At 46.7% G+C, this 24,011-nt stretch overlaps 1 protein-coding gene and 1 pseudogene across 2 annotated transcripts in view; both read left to right on the top strand.

Moving 5' to 3' along the window:
• Positions 1 to 2,501: 2,501 nt before the first annotated feature.
• Positions 2,502 to 4,519, top strand: LOC101539651 (glyceraldehyde-3-phosphate dehydrogenase-like; annotated as a pseudogene).
• Positions 4,520 to 14,037: 9,518 nt separating this feature from the next.
• INTS4 (integrator complex subunit 4) overlaps positions 14,038 to 24,011 on the top strand; it is a 97,073-nt gene continuing 87,099 nt past the window's right edge. The window contains exons 1-2 of one of the 2 annotated variants that reach the window (XM_055118715.1): positions 14,038 to 14,231; positions 16,535 to 16,729. In XM_055118715.1, the coding sequence (XP_054974690.1) occupies positions 14,178 to 14,231; positions 16,535 to 16,729 (249 nt within the window). In that variant the 5' untranslated portion in view covers positions 14,038 to 14,177. The remainder of the gene's footprint in view (positions 14,232 to 16,534; positions 16,730 to 24,011) is intronic. The other variant, XM_055118674.1, reaches the window with a different exon arrangement.

The following is a 24,011-nucleotide window of genomic DNA, read 5'->3' as shown; positions in this document are numbered from 1 at the left end:
CAGACCCTAATTTAACACAATTAATGAAATCTTTAGTCCAAAAAGGATTGAAGGTAGCAGAGCTTTTGGGACTAAGGAAAAAAAAGAAATACCAAGAAATATATATAAATTAGAAATACATCATGAGGCTGGCCCAATGTTTGTAGTAGGTAGGGTATTTGCCTCACACATGGCCTACCCGGAATCCATCTTGGGTACCATATGTAATTCCCTGAGTCCACCAGGAGTAAGCCCTTTAAACCCTGAGCACTGCCAAGTGTACCCCCCTCCCACCAACAAAAAGACAAGTATGTCAATTACCTCAGTTACCTCCCTTCCTCTTTCATCTCAATAAAGCAAATAGCAATGCACATTAATACTATTCAAAATATTCTCTCCATTAATTTGTATTAATCTCCACTGGGGCCTCTCGGAGAGGATGGGTTGCCTTTCCCTCCCCGCCCCAAGCAGAGCCTTGACAGTTGAAGACTTCCAGAACCCAGCCACAGCCATGCTCAAGGCCACTCTCCACATGTCTGGACGAGCCTCATGCATGAAGGGACCGGCAGAGGAACCCAGGTCTGCAGGACCCGGGGTTGAGATCTCCAAGCCTGCTCAGATAGGGACTGGGCCGTCTTCACCCAGACCCCCCATTTTCCAGTAGCTTGGCAGCCACACCCACAAACTGCCCCCGACATCATGTAATCCCACCAACAGCCAACATCCAGAGACTATAAAACCAAGCTCCCAGAAATCCTGTTCTCCCTCTTGGAGAACCTGACAAGCTACCAAGAGTCTCTTGCCCACATGGGAGAGTCTTGCAAGCTCCCCATGGCGTTTTCATATCCCAAATACAGAAAAAGATATATACATCCCTCTTGGAGAGCCCAGTAAGCTACCGAGAGTATCCCGCCTGCACGGGAGAACCTAGCAAGCTACCCGTGGCATATTCGATACGCCAAAAACAGTAACGATAGGTCTCATTCCCCTGACCCTGAAAGAGCCTGCAATCGTTGGGAAAGATGAGTAAGGAGAGACTGCTAAAATCTCAGCGCTGAATGTAATAGAGACATTACTGGTGTCCACTCGAGTAAATCGATGAACAACAGGATAACAGTGATACAGTGATTAATTTGTAGGGGTTATGAAAGGTTCCAGGTTTGTTGGGATTAGCTAAAACTTAGGCAGAAGAGGAAAACCTAGAACTGAATGCTAAAACAAAACTGTCACCATAAACCAAATGGAAAACTCAGAGAAAGATAAAACCTTTGAGACTGCCCTTATGGAGATACCCTAGTTTGTAGCACAGAACCAGGACAGTGGGCCAATCTCTTGTATTCCTAGAGCACATATTTAATATATATAACCCCTATCCCTGTCCCCTCCCCCGAATAATCCTTTCTTTTTCCTATCTGTGTATACTCTTCCTCTCTCTGCTCACTGTGTCTGTGGAAGGCTGATCCCCAAGTAATGCATGTCGAGGAAACTTTCTGACTAGTCAAAAGCTTAGAAAGCACAAGAGGAAATCTTGGAAGAGAGCTACAAGCTTCAGAGATGCCTCTAGACCCCATGCCAACTGAGTCTCATCTAGGGTGCCCCGGGGAGGGTGGGTGAGCCCAGAACCTGCCCCAACAGAAGCCTCAGCAGTCAAAAACCTCCCATACCAAAATCACTGCCATGCTTATGGCTAATCTCCACATGCTTGGAGTATCACGCATGAGAATGAATCTGTGAAAAACCCAGGTATACCAAATTCGTGACCAAAATCTTGAAGTTCTCATGGAATTGGGAATGGGCAACCTTCCCCAATCTCCCTGTGCTTTCAGGAGCCTGGCAGTCATGCCCACAAAATGTCTCTCGCACCATGTGAGCTCATTAACGGCCATGTCCAGAGACTCACAAAGAAATTTCAGAAGAGAGTCACAAGCTCAAAGATACCTCAAGACCCCAAAATCACCATCCAGTTAAAACTTTAACTCTAGCTCTACCACCCTATTCAAAATTTTCCAATTTCTGGTGCACGCAGCTGCGTGACATCTCATTCATGTGCAACATCATGCACTGATGTACCAGGAGTAGCATACTATTGGTGAGGTGTAAAGTAGAAGGCAAGCAACTCTGACTAATACTGCAGTGTTTCTGCCATTCATGGTATTTCACACTTGGCTTCTGACTATGGAGATTAGTATAATTGATGTTTCAATAAAAATTTGAGGGGGCCTCCCTAGCCATGCTCTGGGACCCAGGAACGACTAATAGTGACACTGGGTCTGGAAGTACAGGTCTGATGGCGCTGGTGCCCAATTTGTGGGAGTGGTGCTACTGGGTCCAGTGGTGCTGGGTCAAGACCTGGTGGTGCAACCATAGTGCATCTGACTATAGTGGTGCCTGAGTCCCCAGGGCCTCTCTTGGCATGCTAGGTCTGGGGCGCATGAGTGCCTGCCAGGCATGTGCTCTTGCCCTCTGAGTCATCCCTGGCCCCTAAGGAGTTTATTTTATGATTAAAAATGATGATAAATAGGTTCTCTGCTCCTCCCAGCCCGACAGAAGCCGCCTCCTCTTTGCACAGCGCCAGCCGCATCCCGAGACGCGATGGTTAAGGTCGGAGTGAACGGATTCGGCCGCATTGGCCGCCTGGTGACCAGGGCCGCCTTCAACTCTGGCAAAGTGGAAACTGTGGCCATCAATGACCCTTTCATTGACCTCAACTACATGGTGTACATGTTCCAGTATGATTCCACCCACGGCAAGTTCAACGGCACCGTCAAGGCCATCATTAAAGGGAAGCCCGTCACCATCTTCCAGGAGCGAGACCCCGCCAACGTCAAATTGGGTGAGGCCGGCGCCGAGTACGTCGTGGAGTCCACTGGGGTCTTCACCACCATGGACAAGGCTGGGGCCCACTTGAAGGGCGGTGCCAAGAGGGTCATCATCTCGGCCCCCTCGGCCGACGCCCCCATGTTTGTGATGGGCATGAACCACGAGAAGTACGACAACTCCCTCAAGATCGTCAGCAACGCCTCCTGCACCACCAACTGCCTGGCCCCGCTGGCCAAGGTCATCAACGACAACTTCGGCATCGTGGAGGGGCTCATGACCACCGTGCATGCCATCACAGCCACCCAGAAGATCGTGGACGGCCCCTCTGGGAAGCTGTGGCGTGACATCCGAGGGGCGGCCCAGAATATCATCCCCGCCGCCACTGGCACCGCCAAGGCCGTGGGCAAGGTTATCCCCGAGCTGAACGGGAAGCTGACTGGCATGGCCTTCCGTGTCCCCACCCCCAACGTGTCCGTCGTGGATCTGACTTGCCACCTGGAGAAAGCTGCCAAATACGACGACATCAAGAAAGTGGTGAAATAGGCCTCGCAGGGGCCTCTCAAGAGCATCCTGGGCTACACCGAGGACTAGGTCGTCTCCTGCGACTTTAACAGCGACACCCACTCCTCCACCTTCGACGCTGGGGCAGGCATCGCCCTCAACGACCACTTTGTCAAGCTAATTTCCTGGTACGACAACGAGTTCGGCTGCAGCAGCCGGGTAGTGGACCTCATGGTCCACATGGCCTCCAAGGAGTAGGCCCCCCCACCCCGCCCCGCAGGACCAGCTGCCCCAGCCAGCCAGAGCACTAAGAGGAAGCACGAGGCCCTCCGCTGCTGGGGAGTCCTCCCCCTCTCACCCGACACACTGAGAATCTCCCAACCTCGAGTTTCCATCCCTGCCCCCGGAAGAACGGGAGGGGCGTAGGGAGCCCTGCCTTGTCATGTACCATCAATAAAGCTACACTGCACCCCGAAAAAAAATTATGATAAATAAATTTAGTCTCTCAGCTTTCTTAACTCCTAAATTTGGAAGGAGAAGAGATGTGGCACAAAGTTGCCTGATGTATGCGTTGTTTAAGAGCACAACAGAGTCAGAAGTACATGGGACTTGTCTGGAATCAAGATCCATATTAAATGGTCATTGGCCAACTCTCCATGGGACTCCATCCTTTCCACTGAGATCCATACTGTCTCTGCCTTCTGCTGGGGACCAGCCCCAGGTGAACAGGCCTGAAGCAGGGGTGCAATGAGGATTAAGAAAAGAGAAAACTGGGCCGGAGCCACAGCAGGTAGGGCGCTTGCCTTGCACGCGGCTGACCCGGGTTCGATCCCCGGTATCCCCAAGCACCGCCAGGAGTAATTCCTGAGTGCAAAGCCAGGAGTAAACCCCTGAGCATCGCTGGGTGTGACCCAAAAAGCAAAAAAAAAAAAAAGAGAGACAACTGGTGTTGGAACATTATATGACTGAAATCCAATCTTGAACAATTTTGTAAATGTGTATGTCACTTTTTACAATTAAAAAATTTAAAATGGAAGATGTAATAAACTAAAATAAAAATCACAAAAAGAAAAGAGACATAAATAAGAGAAAAAGCATGGGATCAGGAGGCTAACAGTCTCATGAACTAAGAGCTTCAATTTTCCTTCATGAACAGTCTTTAGTGCTCAATATAATCATTAAAAGAAAAACAATATTCGGGGCTGGAGCGATAGCACAGCGGGTAGGGTGTTTGCCTTGCAAAGTGGCCAACCCGGGTTCGATTCCCAGCATCCCATATGGTCCCCTGAGCACCGCCAGGGGTAATTCCTGAGTGCAGAGCCAGGAGTAACCCCTGTGCAGAGCCAGGTGTGACCCAAAAAGCAAAAAAAAAAAAAAAACAAAAAAACAATATTCTTTGATCAGGTCCCTAACAATCTTGATCTATCCAGATTAGACAATTACTTGTCTGAAGGTGTTAGTTTATTTGGATAAACATAAATGTGTAGGGCTTTCTTAAGGGGAAATTCTTCCAGGAGGCAGAATAGGGATATAGCAGGCTGGACCCCCACCGAGGCGGGCATCCCAGGATGTCTGCATGTCTGGATACCAGCGTTCTGAATTCTGGTTCCCAATATCTCCCCTGTTGGGGATGGACTGAGCTACCAGGGCGAGCTCATGTATACTGTACCATACTACGGACAGGAACATAGGGACCCATGAAAATGGGCGAGATTTCTCATGTGTCCTGACTGGTTTGGATGAAGCTGAACATTTTCCCCCTTCAAACTGCCTTCAGAAAAATAATTTAAGTATATTGAAAAGAGCAGTTTTCCTTCTCTCACGGAAGCCTGGCTGGTCTTTGACATGCAGATGGTGTTAGCCAGGCCTGACCTTTGATATTGTAAATTGTAGGCTGTGGCCCAGCCTAGTCTTTGGGATGTAGATTTCAGGTGGGGGGGGGGGGGCCCAGTTTTGTCTTTGGGATGTAAATCCAAGTGCTTTTAGACCAAGGAAGGTTTCAGTTTTGGTTTTCTATCTTCTTTCCGGAGGCCTAGATTACTGGCCTGCAGATACAAGGAAATAATGCTGCCTCAATGTTCTTCCTGTAACATCTTTTGATGCCTTTGGTGACATCACTGTATTGCACCCTTCAGAGCTACCATGTTCAATAAAAGGAGATCCACGAGGCCCTCTGCCTTTGCCAAGAGCCAGAGCGAGCCTGGTCCTCCATGAGACATATTTCTTCCGCGTTCCTTATCTCAGCACCTCCGACCACACGAACGTTCACGCAACACCCCCCCTTTTTGTTTTTGCTTTTCTGCTCCATGATCTAGTAGTCCTGACTGGGAAACATTTAAGACTTGATGGGTTTGTGTTGGAATCTCTCCGGCAGCTCAGGTAGAGGGAACTGGATTGGGTGCTGTGATTCATTCCAGCTGACCCCCAGGAATCGCAACTCCAGATTGGTGAATCTACTGAGTGTCCTTCAAATCAACCTACTACTATGATGCACTTGGTTAAATCATTCCTGCAGGCTCTAATTTATATAGAGGAGCAAATTACTGAAAGATATTGCTTCCTTTTTTCCTTTACTAATAATCCATTTAAACAATTATATTAAGTTTACTTCTGATAAATATTTAGTCATTTTGTATGAACACAGAGACTCCTATTATCTAGGCCCTTCTGATTAAGCTTAAAATGATCTCATGGTAAAAGGTAAGAGCAGGTGCCTTTTGGTGGGAACATTTCACCATATTTTCCTGACTAAAGTCTTCAGGCTATGTTAGCTTTTTCTAACCCCATAGAGTCCTTTTTAGTTGCTTCCTTTGTGTTGCTTGGAACAGAGCCTGTTCCAAGACTGTGCTCCAATTATACTTCTTATGGCCTGTAGGCTGTCCCATGTCGAAGCCAGAGTAGCTTACTACTTGTCCCTTGTCCATCCAAGGCCTACAGTAGGATTCACTTTTAGGGGTGTTAGGAATTAAGGCCAATCTTAGGGCAACTGAAGCTTAATCAAGTAAATATGATGGATGCCCAGGAGTTTCAGGATTTATCTGCACCAGTATTTGTCAGAGTAAATTACTCCCATATTATAAAAGCATAGCACTAACTGTCTTCCTGTGTCTATACAAAAAAGACATTGGTCTAAAATAGTCCAGTGGTGAAGGCGTTTGTCTTGCACATGGTCAATCCTGGTTTGATCCTTGGAATGCCATATGGTTCCCTGAGCACTGCAAGGAGTAATTCCTGAGTGCAGAGTCAGGAATAACCCCTGAGCATCTCTAGATGTAGCCCTACACCCAAAACAAACAAACAAAATAAAAACAAAGGCATAAAGGAGAGAGGAAAACAAATATTTCATTTACATCATAATTCAATCTTCCACAGAGGTTTCTTAGATCACTTAAAACAAGCATCAGCAGAATCTCCTGCCCCTACACCAGGCTGTCTTCACCGGGGCAACTTCGAGGGGGGTGGGTTGAATTTCCCTCCCCGCCCCAAACAGAATTCTGGCAGCTGAAAACCTCCAGAACCCAGCTGCACCTATGCTCAAGGCCACTCTCCACACTCTCAGATAAGCCTAACCCATGAAGGAACCGACAGAGGAACTCAGGTATGCAGGACCCGAGGCTGAGATCTCCAAGCCTGCTCAGATTGAGACTGGGCCTTCTCCACCCAGATCCCCAGTCTTCCAGTAGGTTCACAATCACACCAAAAAACTGCCCCCAGCACCATGTAATCTCATCAATGACCAAGTTCCAGAGACTAAAATAAAGTCCCTGGAAGAGAGTGATACAATATTTCCTGGAGTGCACAGCCACAAATTTTTCATTATAAATTTTGGGAATAACACAGAACTGGGTAAAATTCCAATCACATATTAAATGATCTTTAGTTTGTAGATTTAGTATTTTGTGCCCTAGAAAAGCCACTGTTTGTTGCAGTTCTGCTATTCGGGTAACAATTTTTATCAGTTGTTGATATCAATTTGGTTATCAATTTGTTGCTGATTATGCCACAATAAATTAGTGTTTGATGTCAGTTCTCAACAAAATGGACGGTTTGGGTATCTTGGTAAAGGGCAGTTCCAGCAGCAGCTGCTGTGACCACTTAATCTACTAACCCCATGATTCCAAGCATAAGCATTCATCAAAGCCTTGAGATCTTTTTAGTATCTTTTTTTTTTAAAATTAATTCGCTTGTGGCAGAGTCTCTTGACCCGCGCCTGGCTGTTTTCACTGGGGTCCCTCAGAGCAGGGCAGGTTGAGTTTCTGTCCCTATCCCAAGCAGTTTCCCTGCAGCCAAAGACCTCTGGAACCCAGCCACAGCCAGGCTCAAAGCCACTCTCCATATGTTCAGACGAGCCTCATGCATGAAGGAACCGGCAGAGAAACTCAGGTGTGCAGGACCCGGGGCTGAGATCTCCAAGCCTGCCTCCTCCACCCAGGACTGGGCCTCCTCCACCCAGACCTCCCATTTTCTGGTAACTTGGCAGCCACACCCACAAACTGTCCCCTCCTCCCCGCCCCCCCCCCCCGCATGTAATCCCAGCAACGGCCAAGATCCAGAGACTATAAAACAACACTCCCAGAAGTGACCTTTGATAGCCTAGTTCTCCCTCTCAGAGAACCTGTTAAGGTACCAAGAGCATTCTGCTCGCACTGCAGAGCCTGGCAAGCTCTCCGTGGCATATTCAATATGCCAAATACAGTAACAATGATGGGTCTCATTCCCCTTACTCTGGAAGATACTCCAATGCAGCACTGCTGGGAAGAACGAGTAAAAAGAGGCTGCTAAAATCTCAGAGCTAGGACAAATGGAGACATTACTGGCACCCGCTTGAGCAAATTGATGATCAACGGGATAACAGTGATACAGTGATACAATGATTCACCGTGAGGTACAGTAACAAAATTTCCGTGTTTGAGCTTCGATCACACAGTCATCAAACACCTATCCCTTCACCAGTGCATGTTTTCTACCACCAAAATCCCCAGTAATCCCCCACCCCATTCCACACCTCCCCCTACCTGTGTGGCCGACAATTTGTACAATACTCTCTTTCTCTACTTTAGTTACTTTCGATATTTCTAGACCAGACCCACCACCACTCATGCCTGCCAGAAAAGGCAATGCTAGACAATGTGTTTTGTATTGCTTATTATGGATGCAATATAATGTTGCACGGTCGCACCATCTAGGAATTCTAATATTTTAATAATTAGGGTCTGAAGAAATCACTGAAGCAAGTTGCTTGGGACCAAGGTTCGTTTGTGTTTCTCTAGATCATGGCCATGTGGGAACTTAAGTAGACAGTGACTGGATGTGGCGTCATCTCAGAGTTCCATCCGGGCAGGGGGAAGGAGAAGGGCCCACTCCTCCCTTGTCCCTTGAGGCCTGGTGTTTGCCGCCACCGCCACTTGTACCTGGAACTTGTCACTGGCTTCTAGAAAATGGCGGCCACTAGGGCTCCTAGAGGGCAAGTGGAGGGGCAATACCTGCCCATCTGGAGAAGCCCAGGGGAGAAGACCTATTGCAAAGTCCAGGGCCATCTCTGCAGCAAGTTGCTCGGGTCTGAGATTCGTTTGCATGTCCTCAGTATCTTCTTCGTCTTTTTTTTTTCTTTTTTGGGTCACACCCGGCAATGCACAGGGGTTACTCCTGGCTCATGCACTCAGGAATTCCTCCTGGTGGTGCTCGGGGGACCATATGGGATGCTGGGGATCGAACCCGGGTCGGCCACATGCAAGGCAAATGCCCTACCCACTGTGCTATTGCTCCAGCCCCACTCAGTATCTTCTTCTTTTTTTAAAATTTATTTATTTATTTATTTTATTGAATCACCATGTGGAAAGTTACAAAGTTCTCAGGCTTATGTCTCAGTTATACAATATTCAAACACCCATCCCTTCACCAGTGCCCATATTCCACCACCAAAATTCCCAGTATATCTCCTGCTCCTGACCCCCCGAACTGCGTAACTGATGAATTTCACTTCATTTTCTCTTTACCTTGATTACATTCCATATTTCAACACAAAACTCACTATTGTTGTTGGAGTTTCCCCCCAAGAAAGACAGCCCTACTACCAAGGAAGCACTTGATAATTAGTTTTCCATTGCTTAGAATGAAGAGATATGTAGTCCCACTGCTCCAAGTACATAACTCTTTTCTTTTTATTTTTCTTTTCCTTTCCCCCCTTTTTTTCCCTTTCTCATCCCCCTTCCCACGCCTCATAATATGGTGGATGCCACGCCGCATTTCTCCCTGAAAATGGGAAACAACCGGGAAAGAGGGATATTTCCTCTTCTTGGCTGGCGTGGGGCTATGGCTTAGTTCACAGTCTAGAGAAATGGCTGCTACTTTGATTACCTTCAATATTTCAACAAAAAACTTACTGTTATTGTTTGGAGTTTCCCCCCAAAGTCAGACCTGCTAAAAAGGAACCGTTTCACATTGCTGACAATTAAGAGATGTTAAGTCTTTGGAATTCTGTATAAAGTCCAGGGAAAATTCTGCCAGAAATTGCATAGCCCAGCTCACAATCCCAGTGCATTGCTGTAGGAAGCCGCTCTGGATGCCAAAATGGGTTAGAAGACCTCTGGAATCAAAGTCTTTAGGAGCAGAGGGTCCGTTTTGTGCTCAGCAGCTCCGGATTTATCTGGCCACTTAGTATCTTCTTAACAAGCTTCGTACAATATGCATTGAAGGGGATTCCTGCCATGCCCTGGGAAACTTACAGGCATCCATACAACCCCCTGACTTTAAGTAAGTAAAGAGAATTGATGTTTCTCAAGGAAATGCTTGAATTTAGGCAAGTGAATAATCTACAAGAGACACAGATTAGGGTTTGTTTTTCTTTATCAAATCTTACTTTTCCTATTAATATAGAGTAAGTATTTTCACACATTTTTGTATAAAATGAGTTTCATTTTCTGTGAAACTGAAGGCAGACAGAGTGCCTTTATTAATATTTTGATACTTCCCTATCCATCCTTTCGTGGATTTTAAAACTGCAGCAAGCCCCCACAGTTCCAGATATTGCCCAGAATACTGGATACTGGAGGAGAAAGCCCTTCCATGTTCCATAGTATAATGGTTTGTGGGAATAAGCTGTGATAGTTTCAGTTTTCCATCAATTGTCCTATTCCATTTAATCTTTTTTTTTTTTTGCTTTTTGGGTCACACCTGGCGATGCACAGGGGTTACTCCTGGCTCATGCATTCAGGAATTACTCCTGGTGATGCTCTGGGGACCATATGGGATGCTGGGAATTGAACCCGGGTCAGCTGCATACAAGGCAAACATCCTACCCACTGTGCTATCACTCCAGCCTCTATTAATTTTTTATCTGCATGGGCAAAACCAAAAGAACTCCAATCAATTATCTTGCTATTGGGAATATTTAGTAGGACTCTATGGGTCCTACTGTCCATAGTTCCTATAATATCCAAAATCTTGACTCATTCAGAAGGTTTGACTTTACAAGTTGCCATATCTGGCCTGGACATATTTGTGGCTTACCCAGGCCCAAGCCACTTAAGAGAATAGCTTGATAACAATTTTATTTTGCTTTTTTTTTGGTCACACCCAGCAATGCACAGGGGTTACTCCTGGCTCTGCACTCAGGAATCACCCCTGGCGGTGCTCAGGGGACCATATGGGATGCTGGTATTTGAACCCGGGTCGGCCGCGTGCAAGGCAAACGCCCTACCTGCTGTGCTATCACTCCAGCCCCTTCTGGAAATCTTTTTTTGGGGGTCACACCCAGCGATGCTCAGGGGTTACTCCTGGCTTTGCACTCAGGAATTGCTCCTGGCAGTGCTTGGGGGACCATATGGGATGCCGGGGATTGAACCCGGGTCGGCCGCGTGCAAGGCAAACGCCCTACCCGCTGTGCTATCGCTCTGGCCCCTGATAACAATTTTAAGGCTGAATCCATTCTGTAGTATTTATGGTCTGAAACCAAACCTGAACTGCTAGTTTGAGACATAATCTCCATAGCCTAGAGAGGTGGGGAACTGGAAAAATCCAAGGCTGTAGTTTCTGAGAAATGCCCCTTCTTCCAATGTATTTTCTGGGACCTTTCGGCTTACTTTTGGTATAATAAATTTACAGTAAATAAGTAAAGCATCTAGACTTTTAAAATTCTTGGCTCACATATCACTTACCTCCAGTAATTATGCTGCCTAGCCCGGGTCTGTACCTGAGAAGTTCTACTTCCAGTTTCAACCTGGTTTTAACATTCCAGTGTTTGATACAGATAAGCTGAATACAAACATATTCAAACATCAAATATGCACATACATGGACACACACACTCGCATACATACAGATAGATCAATTTATTCCAGCTATTATTCTGACCCATCAAGAGCAGCTGGGAGAAAATTGATATGGAGCTGAGAAAGTAAAGGGGCAGTCCCCAGGTTGAAAACAGTCCTGTAGGCAGACTGGAACTTTCCCCTCTCCTCCCTCTGCAAGCTAAATTATGGCCAAGGTGTTGCAAACCTAAATCAGTGAGATGTTAGATAATCAGCTCTCCTAGCTCTGAGGGAGAAAATAAACATTTTCCTATCAGACATAGGAAGAGGCTGCCTTAGTGACTGCTGCCAGAGGAAAAAGTGATGTCGGTGGGCCCCACAGGTGGCTCATGTGTAGTGGGGAGGAAAAAGATGGTCACTTTCTCCCGATTCACCTCTGCCACCCGGGACCCAGGGTTACTCGGTACTTGTCTCACCTCACAGAAAGGAATTTCAGGAGTGGACAAGCCGTGAAATTACACAGTTTTTATTGGAATTTTTGAAGGGAAGGGGAAGAGAAAGTGAGAGAATGGAGAGTAACTCATGAGAGAACCCGGGCTTCTCCAAGGATGGAGAGAACCCCTACACACATCCCAGCATTAGACATGAAAGCATGAAAGTACACATCTCAAGAGGGGAGATGCAGGCGACACATGTGCGCAGGCACTGCATGTGCTCGGCCATGTGGGCACGAGCAGCACGTGGGCTCAGGCAGCATATGTTCATGCTTCCTTTGTTCAAGATGGCCTTTATAGGGTTTCTCAAATCTGCCTCCATAGGGGAGCTTCTACCTAGGACCAAGTCCATTGTTAAGGAGGTTGTCAAGGGGGTAGAGTTGGGAGTGGGGTCTGCTATGGACTGGCACTGCCACCAGTTCTCCATGAGGTCGGGGCTATTACTTCCCAAGAAATTTACTGCCATTGCCTTGGGAGGGGGCCTTCCCTCTTCCTGCCAGACTGCCTACATGAATAGTAAAGAAAGTTTCGATCAATTACTATAGTTTCTAATCTCTAGGATCGTTGCAGTGGGGGCAGGCTTGGCTGTAAAAATCCCATAGGTTAAACTCTGCATTCATTCACTGGACAGAAGCTCACTGCGCATCGTGAAGGAGCACTTTTGAAAAAAGGAAACCAGGCCAGTAAAGATTTACACTACAGCTTGTGAGCTCTTTTCTGTTCTCATAAGATTGTGATTAGGTGTTCCTGGAATTTTATTTTTTTATTATTTTTTTTTTCTTTTTGGGTCACACCCAGCGATGCTCAGGGGTTACTCCTGGCTCTGCACTCAGGAATTACTCCTGGCAGTGCTTGGGGGACCATATGGGATGCCGGGGATCGAACCTGGGTCGGCCGCGTGCAAGGCAAACGCCCTACCCGCTGTGCTATCGCTCCGGCCCAGGTGTTCCTGGAATTTTATCCGGGAACATTATCCGCAGGTGCTCGTCCATTGATTCCAAGGATGGTGCAAAGCTTTGCTGCAAGGCCTTCGACCTCAAGATTGTTTGCATTCTGCAGAAACCAGCAGAGGTCTCCTAAGAGATGTAATGCTGGGGCTGGAGCGATAGTACAGTGGGTTGGGCATTTTACCTTGCTCAGGGCCAACCCAGGTTCAATTCCCATCATCCCATATGGTCCCCTCAGCACTGCCAGGAGTAATTCCTGACTGCAAAGCCAGGAGTAACCTCTGTGTATCTCCGGGTGTGACCTAAAAAAAAAAGCGGAAAAAAAAAAGATGTAATGCTTATAAGCCGTCAGCACTAGGTTGCAGGGGATGTCGCGAGCAAAAGACCTCTGGAGACCAAATAAAAATTAGAATTTGGAGGACTCTTTATTAGACAGCAGCTGGCGAGTTGTTCTGGCAGGAAAGAGCAGCAGTCTTACAGTACAAACATTGGTCTTTTATTAAGAAAAACCACATCCTGGTGGCCTGGTCACTCCCCTAAGCACCTACAAAATTAGTTTAGCTCACTGAGGCCTTATCTGGCGCCCTATATGTCCACGCAAGCACAGCAAAGCAAATGCTTTTCACATGAGCCAGAAAAGAAGCGGTTAGCAGAAGCAGACAATCGGTCACCATTAGCCACCTCCTTTAGGCTCCTAACCCACTGCTCCTGTTTGCAAGGGCCCTTTCGGGACGTTAAAACTAAACATTCAAAACTCAACTTCTTATTCTTTCCTTTCGGTATCCCCAAAGCCGGAGAGGAGTGTGCAAGGAAGACTGAAAAGGAGCTGGTACCACGACAAACAACTACCGAGCAGGATCACGAATGCAATCAAGTTCCAGGACCTGCCCTCTACCTGGCGCTTCCCGCTCCCTTCCGCTTCCGGATCCTCCCCACTTCTGGACCATTCAGAGCCTTCGAGTCCCTCCGGACGCTTCCATTGGCCCGCCTTGGCCCCACCCCTCAGCACCTAGCTTCCTTTCCCGTGCCAGTGGTCCAAGCCGGAAACGGCTCCTCTTTCCCGCAACTCGGCTGCCTTGGCGGACTGCGGCGCTCGCTCTCGCGTGGACGGGCTTTGCGGGGCTCCCTGGGCGCTCGCAGTACGGAAGCCGTGAGGGTCTCTCAGGCCCGCCTCTCCGTGGGCGGCCATGGCGGCGCACCTAAAGAAGCGGGTGTACGAGGAGTTCACCAAGGTGGTCCAGGTGAGCCCGCGGGCCTCCGCCCCGCTCTCCCCGCTTTGGGATGCTCAGGGGCGGCGGAGGCGCGCGCCCGCCCTGCCGCCTCCGCCCGGCGTCTCGGCGCGTCCTGGTGTTTGAGGGCTGCCGGCCCCGTCGCTGCACCGCGTGCTCCGCGGCGCTGCACAGTTTCGGGGAGTGGAGTGCTGGCCCAGGGGCGCTGGACTTTGGCGGCACAGACTCACGGTCGCGAGCATGGCGGGTGCCGGGTGGCCGGGTCGCGTCCGACCCCGAGGCCGCGGTCTCCGTTCTGCCACCACAGAGGATCCCGGCGCTCGTTTTCTCCTCTCGAAGCACACGGAGCTGGAGAGAAGGCCGAGGGATGTGGCGCCTGTTCGGCCCACGCAGTCTCAAACAGCCTTGTGATGGGGTGTCACACCCCACTTCTGTAGAAGGCCGCCCCTGCATAGTCAGACCTGGACCCCAGTTCCTCTGATTTCCGAAGCTTATCATTTTTACATTATAATGAACGTGTCTAGTGCGGGTCTAGTTACGGACTGCCCTGGAGAGAGTTTTGAAAATAATTGTTCCGATAATTCCAGAACTCAGCTGAGATCTAGTGTCATTCCTTTTCTAGGAATGCTAAAGCTGAACATTATCATTTCCTAGAGTAGCTGAGGTGGCTCCCCAAGAAAGTTCTAAAGGTAAATCAGCCATTCAGTAAATACGAACTGGCCCAAGTCAGCTAGGTTCAAGGAGTGTCCTTTTCCCCATACTGACCCTCCCTTGCGTGAAGGCAGAATGCTGTGGGGGCGATGGTGTTCTGCTAGAGAGAGGGCACTCTTTCTCTGTGAACTGTGGAGGGCCTATTCCTTCCTTCTCAGAGGGAAGCCACGCGTGGGGGATGCCCCAGAAATCTGAATGTATTAGCAGAGTTGGGGTTTAGTTTTCAGAAATGAATGGAGGAGATCCTTTGTGTGATCTTTTTTTTTTTTTGTGCTTTTTGGGTCACACCTGGCGATGCACAGGGGTTACTCCTGGCTCTGCACTCAGGAATTACCCCTGGCCATGCTCAGGGGACCATATGGGATGCTGGGATTTGAACCCGGGTCGGCCGCGTGCAAGGCAAATGCCCTACCCGCTGTGCTATCGCTCCAGCCCCTGTGTGATCTTTTAACACTGAAGCTGTAGCAGTCTTAAGAGGCAGATGTTATAGAGACCGAAATTTAGAACCGGGGCTGGAGCGATAGCACAGCAGATAGGGTGCAGATAGGGCATTTGCCTTGAATTGCAGCCGACCCGGGTTCGATTCCCAGCATCCCATATGGTCCCCCGAGCACTGCCAGGAGTAACCCCTGAGCATTGCCAGGTGACCCCCAAAACAAACAAAAACCAAAAAACCCAAATTTAGAACCATCACTGTGACTTAGCTGAAGACCGGCATGTGGACTCTTTGTTTTGCAACCGTGCTCAGGGCTTACTCCTGATCCTGGGCTCAGGGATCATCACTCCTTGCAGTGCTCAGGGGAGCATAGTTGATGCTGGGGATCAAACCTGTGCAAGACAGGTGCACTGTCTGCTGTGCTCTCCATTGTTCTGGACTGCAGAGTTTTTACTTTTTACTTTTGTGATGTAGGCTACCAATGTCTCAGACAGGTAAGGCAGGTTCTTTCACTGCTGAGCCATGTTCTTACTAGCCAGAGACCTGATGGCTTGTGAAAAAACAAAATGGCAATTCAGAGTCTTTTCTTCAGTTTATTCTTTTTCCTGTTCATAATGTGCCAAACCCAGTTCCATCCTTGGCACTCTGTAGGGTATCCAGCATCCTGCTAGTTCTGTTTTTTTTTTTTTCTTTTTGGGTCATACCTGGCAATGCTCAGGGGTTACTCCAGGCTCTGCACTCAGGAATCACTCCTGGCGGTGCTCGGGGGAACGTATGGGATGCTGGGAATCGAACCCGGGTCGGCTACATGCAAGGCAAACACCCTACCTGCTGTGTTATTACTCCAGCCTCTGCTAGTTCTTAATTCAGTTATTTGGGTTTTTTTTTTTTTTGGGCCAAATCTGGTAGTACTCTGGGGTTACTCCTGGCTCTGCCCTTAAGAATTACTCCTTGTGGTACTCGGGGGACCATATGGGATGCTGGGGATCGAATCTGGGTTGGCTATGTGCAAGGCAACTACCCTATCCACTATACTATCTTTCTGGCCTCTAATTTATTAATGAGTTTATGGGAAAATTATTTCCACCAAATGAGGCAGAGTTGAATAGGTTGGTGTAGGCCATATTTTCAGTTTGGTTTTCATGTCTTCTCTTTTTTACTCTCATAGCAACAGCAAGAGGAACTTGCTGCTAAGAAACTTCGCCTGACAAAGCCCAGTAAATCAGCGGCTCTGCACATTGATCTGTGTAAAGCCTCCTCCCCAGCAGATGCCCTGCAGTATCTGCTCCAGTTTGCACGGAAGCCTGTTGAGGTGGAAAGTGTGGAGGGAGTAGTCAGAATTCTCTTGGAGCATTATTATAAGGTAAGAGGATCTGGAAGACTTGATGGCAGCATGGATAGTAGAGCATGTCTGTAGAATGTATTAATATTTTTTTTGTGTGTTTTTGTTTTGGGGCCACACCTGGTGATACTCAGGGGTTACTCCTGGCTCTGCATTCAGGAATCACTCCTGGCGGTGCTCAGGGGACCATATGGGATGCCGGGGATCAAATCCGGGTTGGCTATGTGCAAGGCCAGTGCTTTTACCTACTATGCTGTGCTGTTGCTCCCGCCCCAGATGTGTTAATATTGCCAAGTAAATAAGAACGTGTCAAATACGTTTTTACTGAGTGTCTTCTCCATGAGACTTGCTCTAGATATAGAGATAAAAATGATGCAGGGGTGCTAGAGCGATAGCACAGTGGGTAGGGTGTTTACCTTGTACATGGCCAGCCCGGGTTTGATTCCCAGCCAGGAGTAATTCCTGAGTGAGTACATGAGCCAGGAGTAACCCCTGTGCTTTGTCAGGTGTGCCCCACCCCCCCAAAAGAAAGTAATGATGTAGATGTTGTAGAGCTAGTGCATGGAAAGGCACTTGCCTGGTATGTGCCAAAGCTGGTTCTATCCCCAGCACTGTGTAGTGTATCCAGCATCCTGCTAGGAGTGGTTCCCGAGCACTGCCAAGTGCAACCCCCAAGTCTAAACCAAACAAAATATGCAGATCCCGCCACAGGAAGCTTAACTATATTGCTTGCACACTTGATAGTGTGGCTTTCCAGGCTGGGTCATACTTTTTGTGTATGTGTGATCTGAGGGCGTCAAGATCCTTGGACTTGAGTCGAGTCAGAGATGAAACTTCCCCACTGCCCAATACCCACTTCTGTCCTCTTCAGCCTTGGCATTTTTTGTCTTCTACCTTCTCTCATGTTAATGCTGTGATGATGGGAGGGGCTGGGGTGCTCGCTGGGGTTTCACTCAGCTGCAGTACCAGCTGTGATGCTTGTCTGGTGCTGTCTCCCTTTGGTTGGTACTTCCTACCATGATGCTCACACATTTGTGGTGCACATGGGCCTGCCCCCATAGTCAGGAGCCTGAGACCACTGACACAGAGTTGCAGGGTAACTTCCTGCATTGCAGTGTCAGGGCCTTGACCTGTCACTGCCTGCACTTTGTCTTGATGTTTTTTTTTTTTTTTTAATTTATTTTTATTGAAACATTGGGATTTACAAAGCTATTTGTAATAGTCTTTTCAGATATGCAATTTTCTAACACTGATCCTACCACTTATTTTTCTCCACCAGTGTCCCCAGTTCCCTCCCCACCATAACCTCCAACTTTAGCAGACACAAAATAAATTTAGTTCATATTGCTTGTTCCAAGAAAACTTAGAGGGATGGCAAATACAGTTATCAGAAAGTAAATCAATAAAAGTCAATTTGTGAAGATTGCTATATAATTTTAATCTATATAAAGAACTTAAAATTATTTAATATGATATAATGCCTGCTGTCATTTATATAAGTAAGTTTTCAACTCTCCACGTATCTAAAATAGTAACTTTTATTTTGTACTTGGGTCTCTATTACTTTGGTAATTGTTCTGTCTCCCTGTTATTAACAAAACTGCCTTTTTTTTTCTTTTTGGGTCATACCTGGTGATGCACAGGGGCTACTCCTGGCTTTGCACTCAGGAATTACTCCTGGCGGTGCTCAGGGGACCATATGGGATGCTGAAAATCGAACCCAGGTTGGCTGCATGCAAGGCAAACGCCCTATCTGCTGTGCTATTGCTCCAGCCCTAAAACTGTCTTTTAAAATTCTTTGCTTTAATTCCTAAGCAAAGAGCCAGGATAACCACTGAGCATGACTGGGTGTAGCCCCAAACCAAAAAGAAAATACTTCACTAATGTATTTTAGAGATTACTTAAAATAGATAAAGTGTTGGATAACATTGGGTTGTCCTTGCTTCTCCCACGGGGAGCTTAGGTTTATGGAGTTACTCTCACAACAGTGCCCTTAGTTTTTAGCACTCCAGAAGCAGGGTCCTGATGAAGGGACTGGATGGACCCAGGGCAAGCTGTGAGCTACCCTGGCACCAAAAGGAGACAAGCTAAGCGCCATAAGTATAAGTTAAGAGCACCGTCATGGACAAACTCTGTCATGACCCAGAAGGAAGTAACTGAATAAGGACCCTGCTGGAGTTAGGAAAGACAAATCTGGCCTGAGGACTGTGGCCTGGGATATATATATATATATATATATATATATATATATATATATATATATACACACACACACATATATATATATATATATATAGTGAGATGTCTTCAGGAAGAGTCAACCATTTTGTGCTCATACAAAATGACTAGAGATATTATAAGAAGTAAATTTACAATGATTGTTTAAATGAATTACTAGCTGAGGAAAGGATAAAGCAATACACCCGAGGTGGAATCCTGCCCTTGAGCGCATTTCCTTAGTAATCTGGAGTGCTGAATCCTCAGATGAAATTTTGTCCTTGAGTTAATATCCTAGAAGTTCCCCTGAAGGAGTGGCTTTACCTCTGTTTGTTGTTATGACAATTTTCAACACCACCTATGTGTACCCACCCTTCATTAATTCTATATAACTATGCTGTAAGGGGAAGTAGGGACTAGATGACGATGATGACTCGAAGTAGAGGACTTTGAGGACTGCAAGGAGACAAGGATGATGGAACTATGATGACTGACACTAAGAATCAAAACTACGACTGCTGTAAGGGGAGAGATCGGACTACGCTGGGGAGGAGAGAGAAATAAACTGACTGCCAACAGACCTGGGTCCCTGTTTCACTGTTCCCCCAGTCCTTTATCTGTCCGTTGGTCCTTTCTCTGTCTATCGCTGTGGGCTGGCCAGAGGAACAGTTCTCAGCCACCAAACGCTTGAGTTCCCTGCATGAGCCCACAACTTTCTTTGGAAACTCACAGTAAAGCCTGTAACTATAATGCTTGGTGAGAGTGAAAAGGATTAAGAAAATTTAAAGGGGAAAATCTGAATAGACCTATAAACATGCAGAGTGTCTTATCCCGAGAAAGGTAATGTTGAAAAGACTAAAAAGGGGCTGGAGGTACAGCAGGTAGGGCACTTGCCTTACATGCAGCCGACCAGGGTTCAGTCTTCAGCATCCCATTGGGACCCCTGAAACCCAATAAGAGTAATTCCTGAATGCCGAGCCAGGAGTAATCCCTGAGCATGACAGGTGTTGCCCCAAATTAAACCAAAAAGGAAAGACTAATAAGACATAACACATTAATTATATATCTGTACATATATACATACATATATTTTGCTTTTTGGGTCACACCTGGTGATGCTCAGGGGTTACTCCTGGCTCTGCATTCAGGAATCACTCCTGGAGGTGCTCGGGGGACCATATAGGATGCTGGGAATTGAACCTGGGTGGGCTATGTGCAAAGGCAAACACCCTACTCGCTGTGTATCACTCCAGCCCCAGCACATTAACTATAAATGAGATGTTAATTCATAATTGAAATGTGTAAAATCTCTTAGCAAGCTAGGAGTAAACATACCTTACTCTAGTAGAGGGCAACCATAAACGTCATAAGTGAGTGCTGTCCTCAGTGCAACATGCTGAGAAGTTTACCCTGTCCTTTAAAGAAGCTATTTTGGGGCCAGAGAGATGGTACAGCTATGGTGGAGTTTAGGGGGCTAACAGACCTACTTGGAAAGGAGGGGAATCATCCACCCCTCATTCCAAAAAGCCATGGAGTTGTCAGGCAGGTGATTGATCTACCTGGGATGGTATGGTATCGTGCAGAGTTCAAGAGTTGTGAAGATTTCCCCAAGGTCTTCATCCTTGTCTTTGTGATTGTATCCAAGCATGCAAGCGTGTTTTGTTTGATTTTGGGTGTCTGTGGCTCAGGGGTTGCTCCTTGTGGTGTTTGGTGGGCCAGAGATAGAGGTTGGGCTCCCTGTGTGCAAAGCCTTCACTCCCATCTGTTGAGCCATCGCCAGCATTTGCTTTTTTGGTGGGGGAGGGTCACACCCGGCGATGCACAGGGGCTACTCCTGGCTTTACACTCAGGAATTATTCCTGGCAATGCTTGGGGACCATATGGAATGTTGGGAATCGAACCTAGGTTGACCATGTGTAAGGTAAACGCCCTACCCGCTGTGATATCGCTCCAGCCCTGCCAGCATCTTAATGTATGTCTGAGTCACATTTTCCTGATGACTCTTTACTTATTTTTGGTTTAAGGGTAACCTTGGAGGCTTATTCTAGGCTCTGTGCTCAAGGATCACTCTTGGCAGGACTCAGGGGATGCAGTGCTGGGTATTAATCTGGTTGGCCAGAGGCAAGGCAAGCCCTATGTCCACTGTGCCATCTCTGGCCCAGCAATTTATGTTTCTGGCACCTGTTGGCCATTTCTTTTTCTTCTTTTTTAAAACGATTGACTTTTCGCTCCTACCTGGCTGATATTCGGGGCTGACTCCTTGTTCTTTACACTCCTGGCAGTGCCCAGGGGGCCATATGGGGTGCTGGGGATTAAACCCCTTTTGCTGTGGGCAAGGAAAGTGCCTTATCCACTGTTACTGTCTGTCTTTTTTTTTGGGGAAAATGTCTATTCAGATCCTCTGTACATAATCTTTGTTTGGTGTTTGGTCAGTGGTGCTTATGGTCTTAGTGTTCAGAAGTCATTCTGTTTTTGTGGTTTTTTTTTCCCCTTTTTGGGTCACACCCGGCGATGCTCAGGGGTTACTCCTGGCTCTGCACTCAGGAATCATTTCTGGCTGTGCTCGGGAGACCATATGGGATGCTGGGAATCGAACCCAGGTTGGCCGCATGCAAGGCAAATGCCCTACCCGCTGTGTTATCACTCCAGCCCCTTCAGAAGTCATTCTTTAAAAAACTTATTTATAAGTAAAATTTTAAAAATTATATTGTGATTTACCAATTTGTTCATAATATGGTTGAACATTTAATGTTCAAATATCAATCCCATCAGCAATCCCGCCACCAGTTTTACTTCTTCACCAAAGTACCCAGTTTCTGTGTCAGAGGGTATGAGATCTAGCTGCAGGCTGCTGTGCCTCCAGACTGAAAGGGGAATCTGCCTGCTCCCATTCTGAGAAGCCCCCAGAGTTCTCAGCCTGGACCAGTCTGCCTGGGAAGATTACGTGGTATCTTCTTTTGGAGATGAGCGCTGGGCCATTTCTCTGCTTGCACGCTCGTATGTGGGGGCAATGTGCTGGATTTTCTGGTGGTGGGGCCCTATGGTGCCTCTTACATGAAAACAAATGCTTAGCCCTTCGAACTGCCCCCTGGCACTGCATATTTTAGTCAGTTTGCTGAGCATGGCTTCCTCCTATGTTTTGGATATTAACCCCTTTTCAAATATTGGATATGCAAGTATTGTTTTGAATCCCATAGGTTGCCTTTTACTTTGATGATGATTTGCTTTGCAGCAGCTTTTCAGTTGGATCTAGTTGCACTTATTTTTGTTAGTGGTGTCTGATCTAAAATGTGGCCAACAGCCATGTCAAGAGACTTAACAAAGCTTGTGTTTCCTTCCAAGAGTTTCATGCATTGGAGTCATAGAGTAAAATCTTTAATCCTTTTTAGAATCTGTGTCTGTGTTTAGTATAATTTTATATTTAGTGTAAGTTTCTATATTTAATTTCACTTTATAGCTGTGGAGTTTTACCATACTGAGGAACTCCAACATGATATTTTTGGGCTTCTTTATAGTAAATTGGTTTGTGCATGGATTTATTTCTAAGTTCTTTATACCATTGATCCACATATCTCTCTTTTTTGTGGGGGCCCCACATCCAAAGTGTGGTACTTAGGGCTTATTCCTGTACTCAGGTGTTACTTTGGGGGTCCATATATGGTGACTAGGGACCAAACCAGGCTTGGCCACATGCAAAGCAGTGCCTCAACTCTTGTACTATCTCTTTGTCCTCTCTGTATTTTTATACCAGCACCAAATATTTAGATTGTTATAGTATTATACAACATATTTCCAAATAAGGGACCAGGATACCTACAGTTTTGTTCTTTGTAGTTATTAAAACACACACACACAAACACACACGTACACAGAGCACATGAAATAAAATAGAATATTTGCTTAATGCTATCTCAAAATATTCTTTGTAATAATTTTATAATTCTTTAAAATGTTTAAGTTATTAAAATAATTCTATTAATAATAATTAAAAATATTTTGAAATAATTATTTTAGGTTTCTTTATTTACTCCCAAAATATCTTCTTATAGATTACTTTTTTTGGTCACACCCAGTGGTGTTTAGCGGTTACTCCTGGCTCTGCAGACCATATAGAATGCCAGGGATTGAACCTGAGTTGACCACTTGAAATCAAACACACTGTCCACTATATTATCTCTCTGGCCACTTTATGTTTTATTTAAGTCAGAATTGAAATAAGTCCTACCCATGGTGTTTGATATTCACTTTTGAAATCTAGAATAGTTTTCATTTTCATTATTTTGGTGACATTGATCTGTTGGAGAAACTGGGTCAATGTTAAATTGTCTTCTTTCAGCATTTGTTTATATCCTATGGATTAACTCTAACGAATTTGAAGTTATAGGCTTCGTTAGGTTCAGGTTAAATGTGTGTGTGTGTGTGTGTGTGTGTGTGTGTGTGTGTGTATGTATTTTTTGCCATGACCAGCATTCTCAGGATTACTCCTAGTAGGGGTTGAGGTGGCATCTTGCGGGGAATCCTATGTGGTGCTAGCAATGGAACCAGGGTCAGCTGTGTTCCTTCCTTGTAAGGATTCTCTAGTCCCTGGCCTTTTTTCCCCCCTTTTCGGCAACACATAGCAGGTGCTCTGGGCTGACTCCTGCCCCTGAACTCAGGAATCCCTCCTGATGGGACTTGGGAGATCACATGGATCCCGGATCACACCTGGGTCGGTCACATGCAAGGCAAGTGCCCTACCTGTTGTAATATTGCTGCAGTCTAACCTAACCTTTATTTATTTATTTTATTTTTTGGGTCACACCCAGCGATGCTCAGGGGTTACTCCTGGCTTTGCACTCAGGGGTTACTCCTGGCGGTGCTTGGGGGACCATATGGGATGCCAGGGATTGAACCCGGGTTGGCCGTGTGCAAGGCAAACGCCCTACCCGTTGTGCTATCGCTCCGGCCCCTAACCTAACCTTTATTTTATTAAATCAGAACATAGCAGCTGCTTTCTCGGCAGTCAAGTAGTGACTTTGGCAGCTTACTTGCTTGCTAGGGCAATTACAGTGTTCTGAGGGCCTGAGCACAGTGCTGGGTAGTGTAA

The sequence above is a fragment of the Sorex araneus genome, chromosome 1 (assembly GCF_027595985.1).
Source record: "Sorex araneus isolate mSorAra2 chromosome 1, mSorAra2.pri, whole genome shotgun sequence".
Classification (NCBI taxonomy): domain Eukaryota; kingdom Metazoa; phylum Chordata; class Mammalia; order Eulipotyphla; family Soricidae; genus Sorex; species Sorex araneus.
Note: the sequence above shows the minus strand (reverse complement) of the source record. Positions and strands in the feature narration are given on the sequence as shown.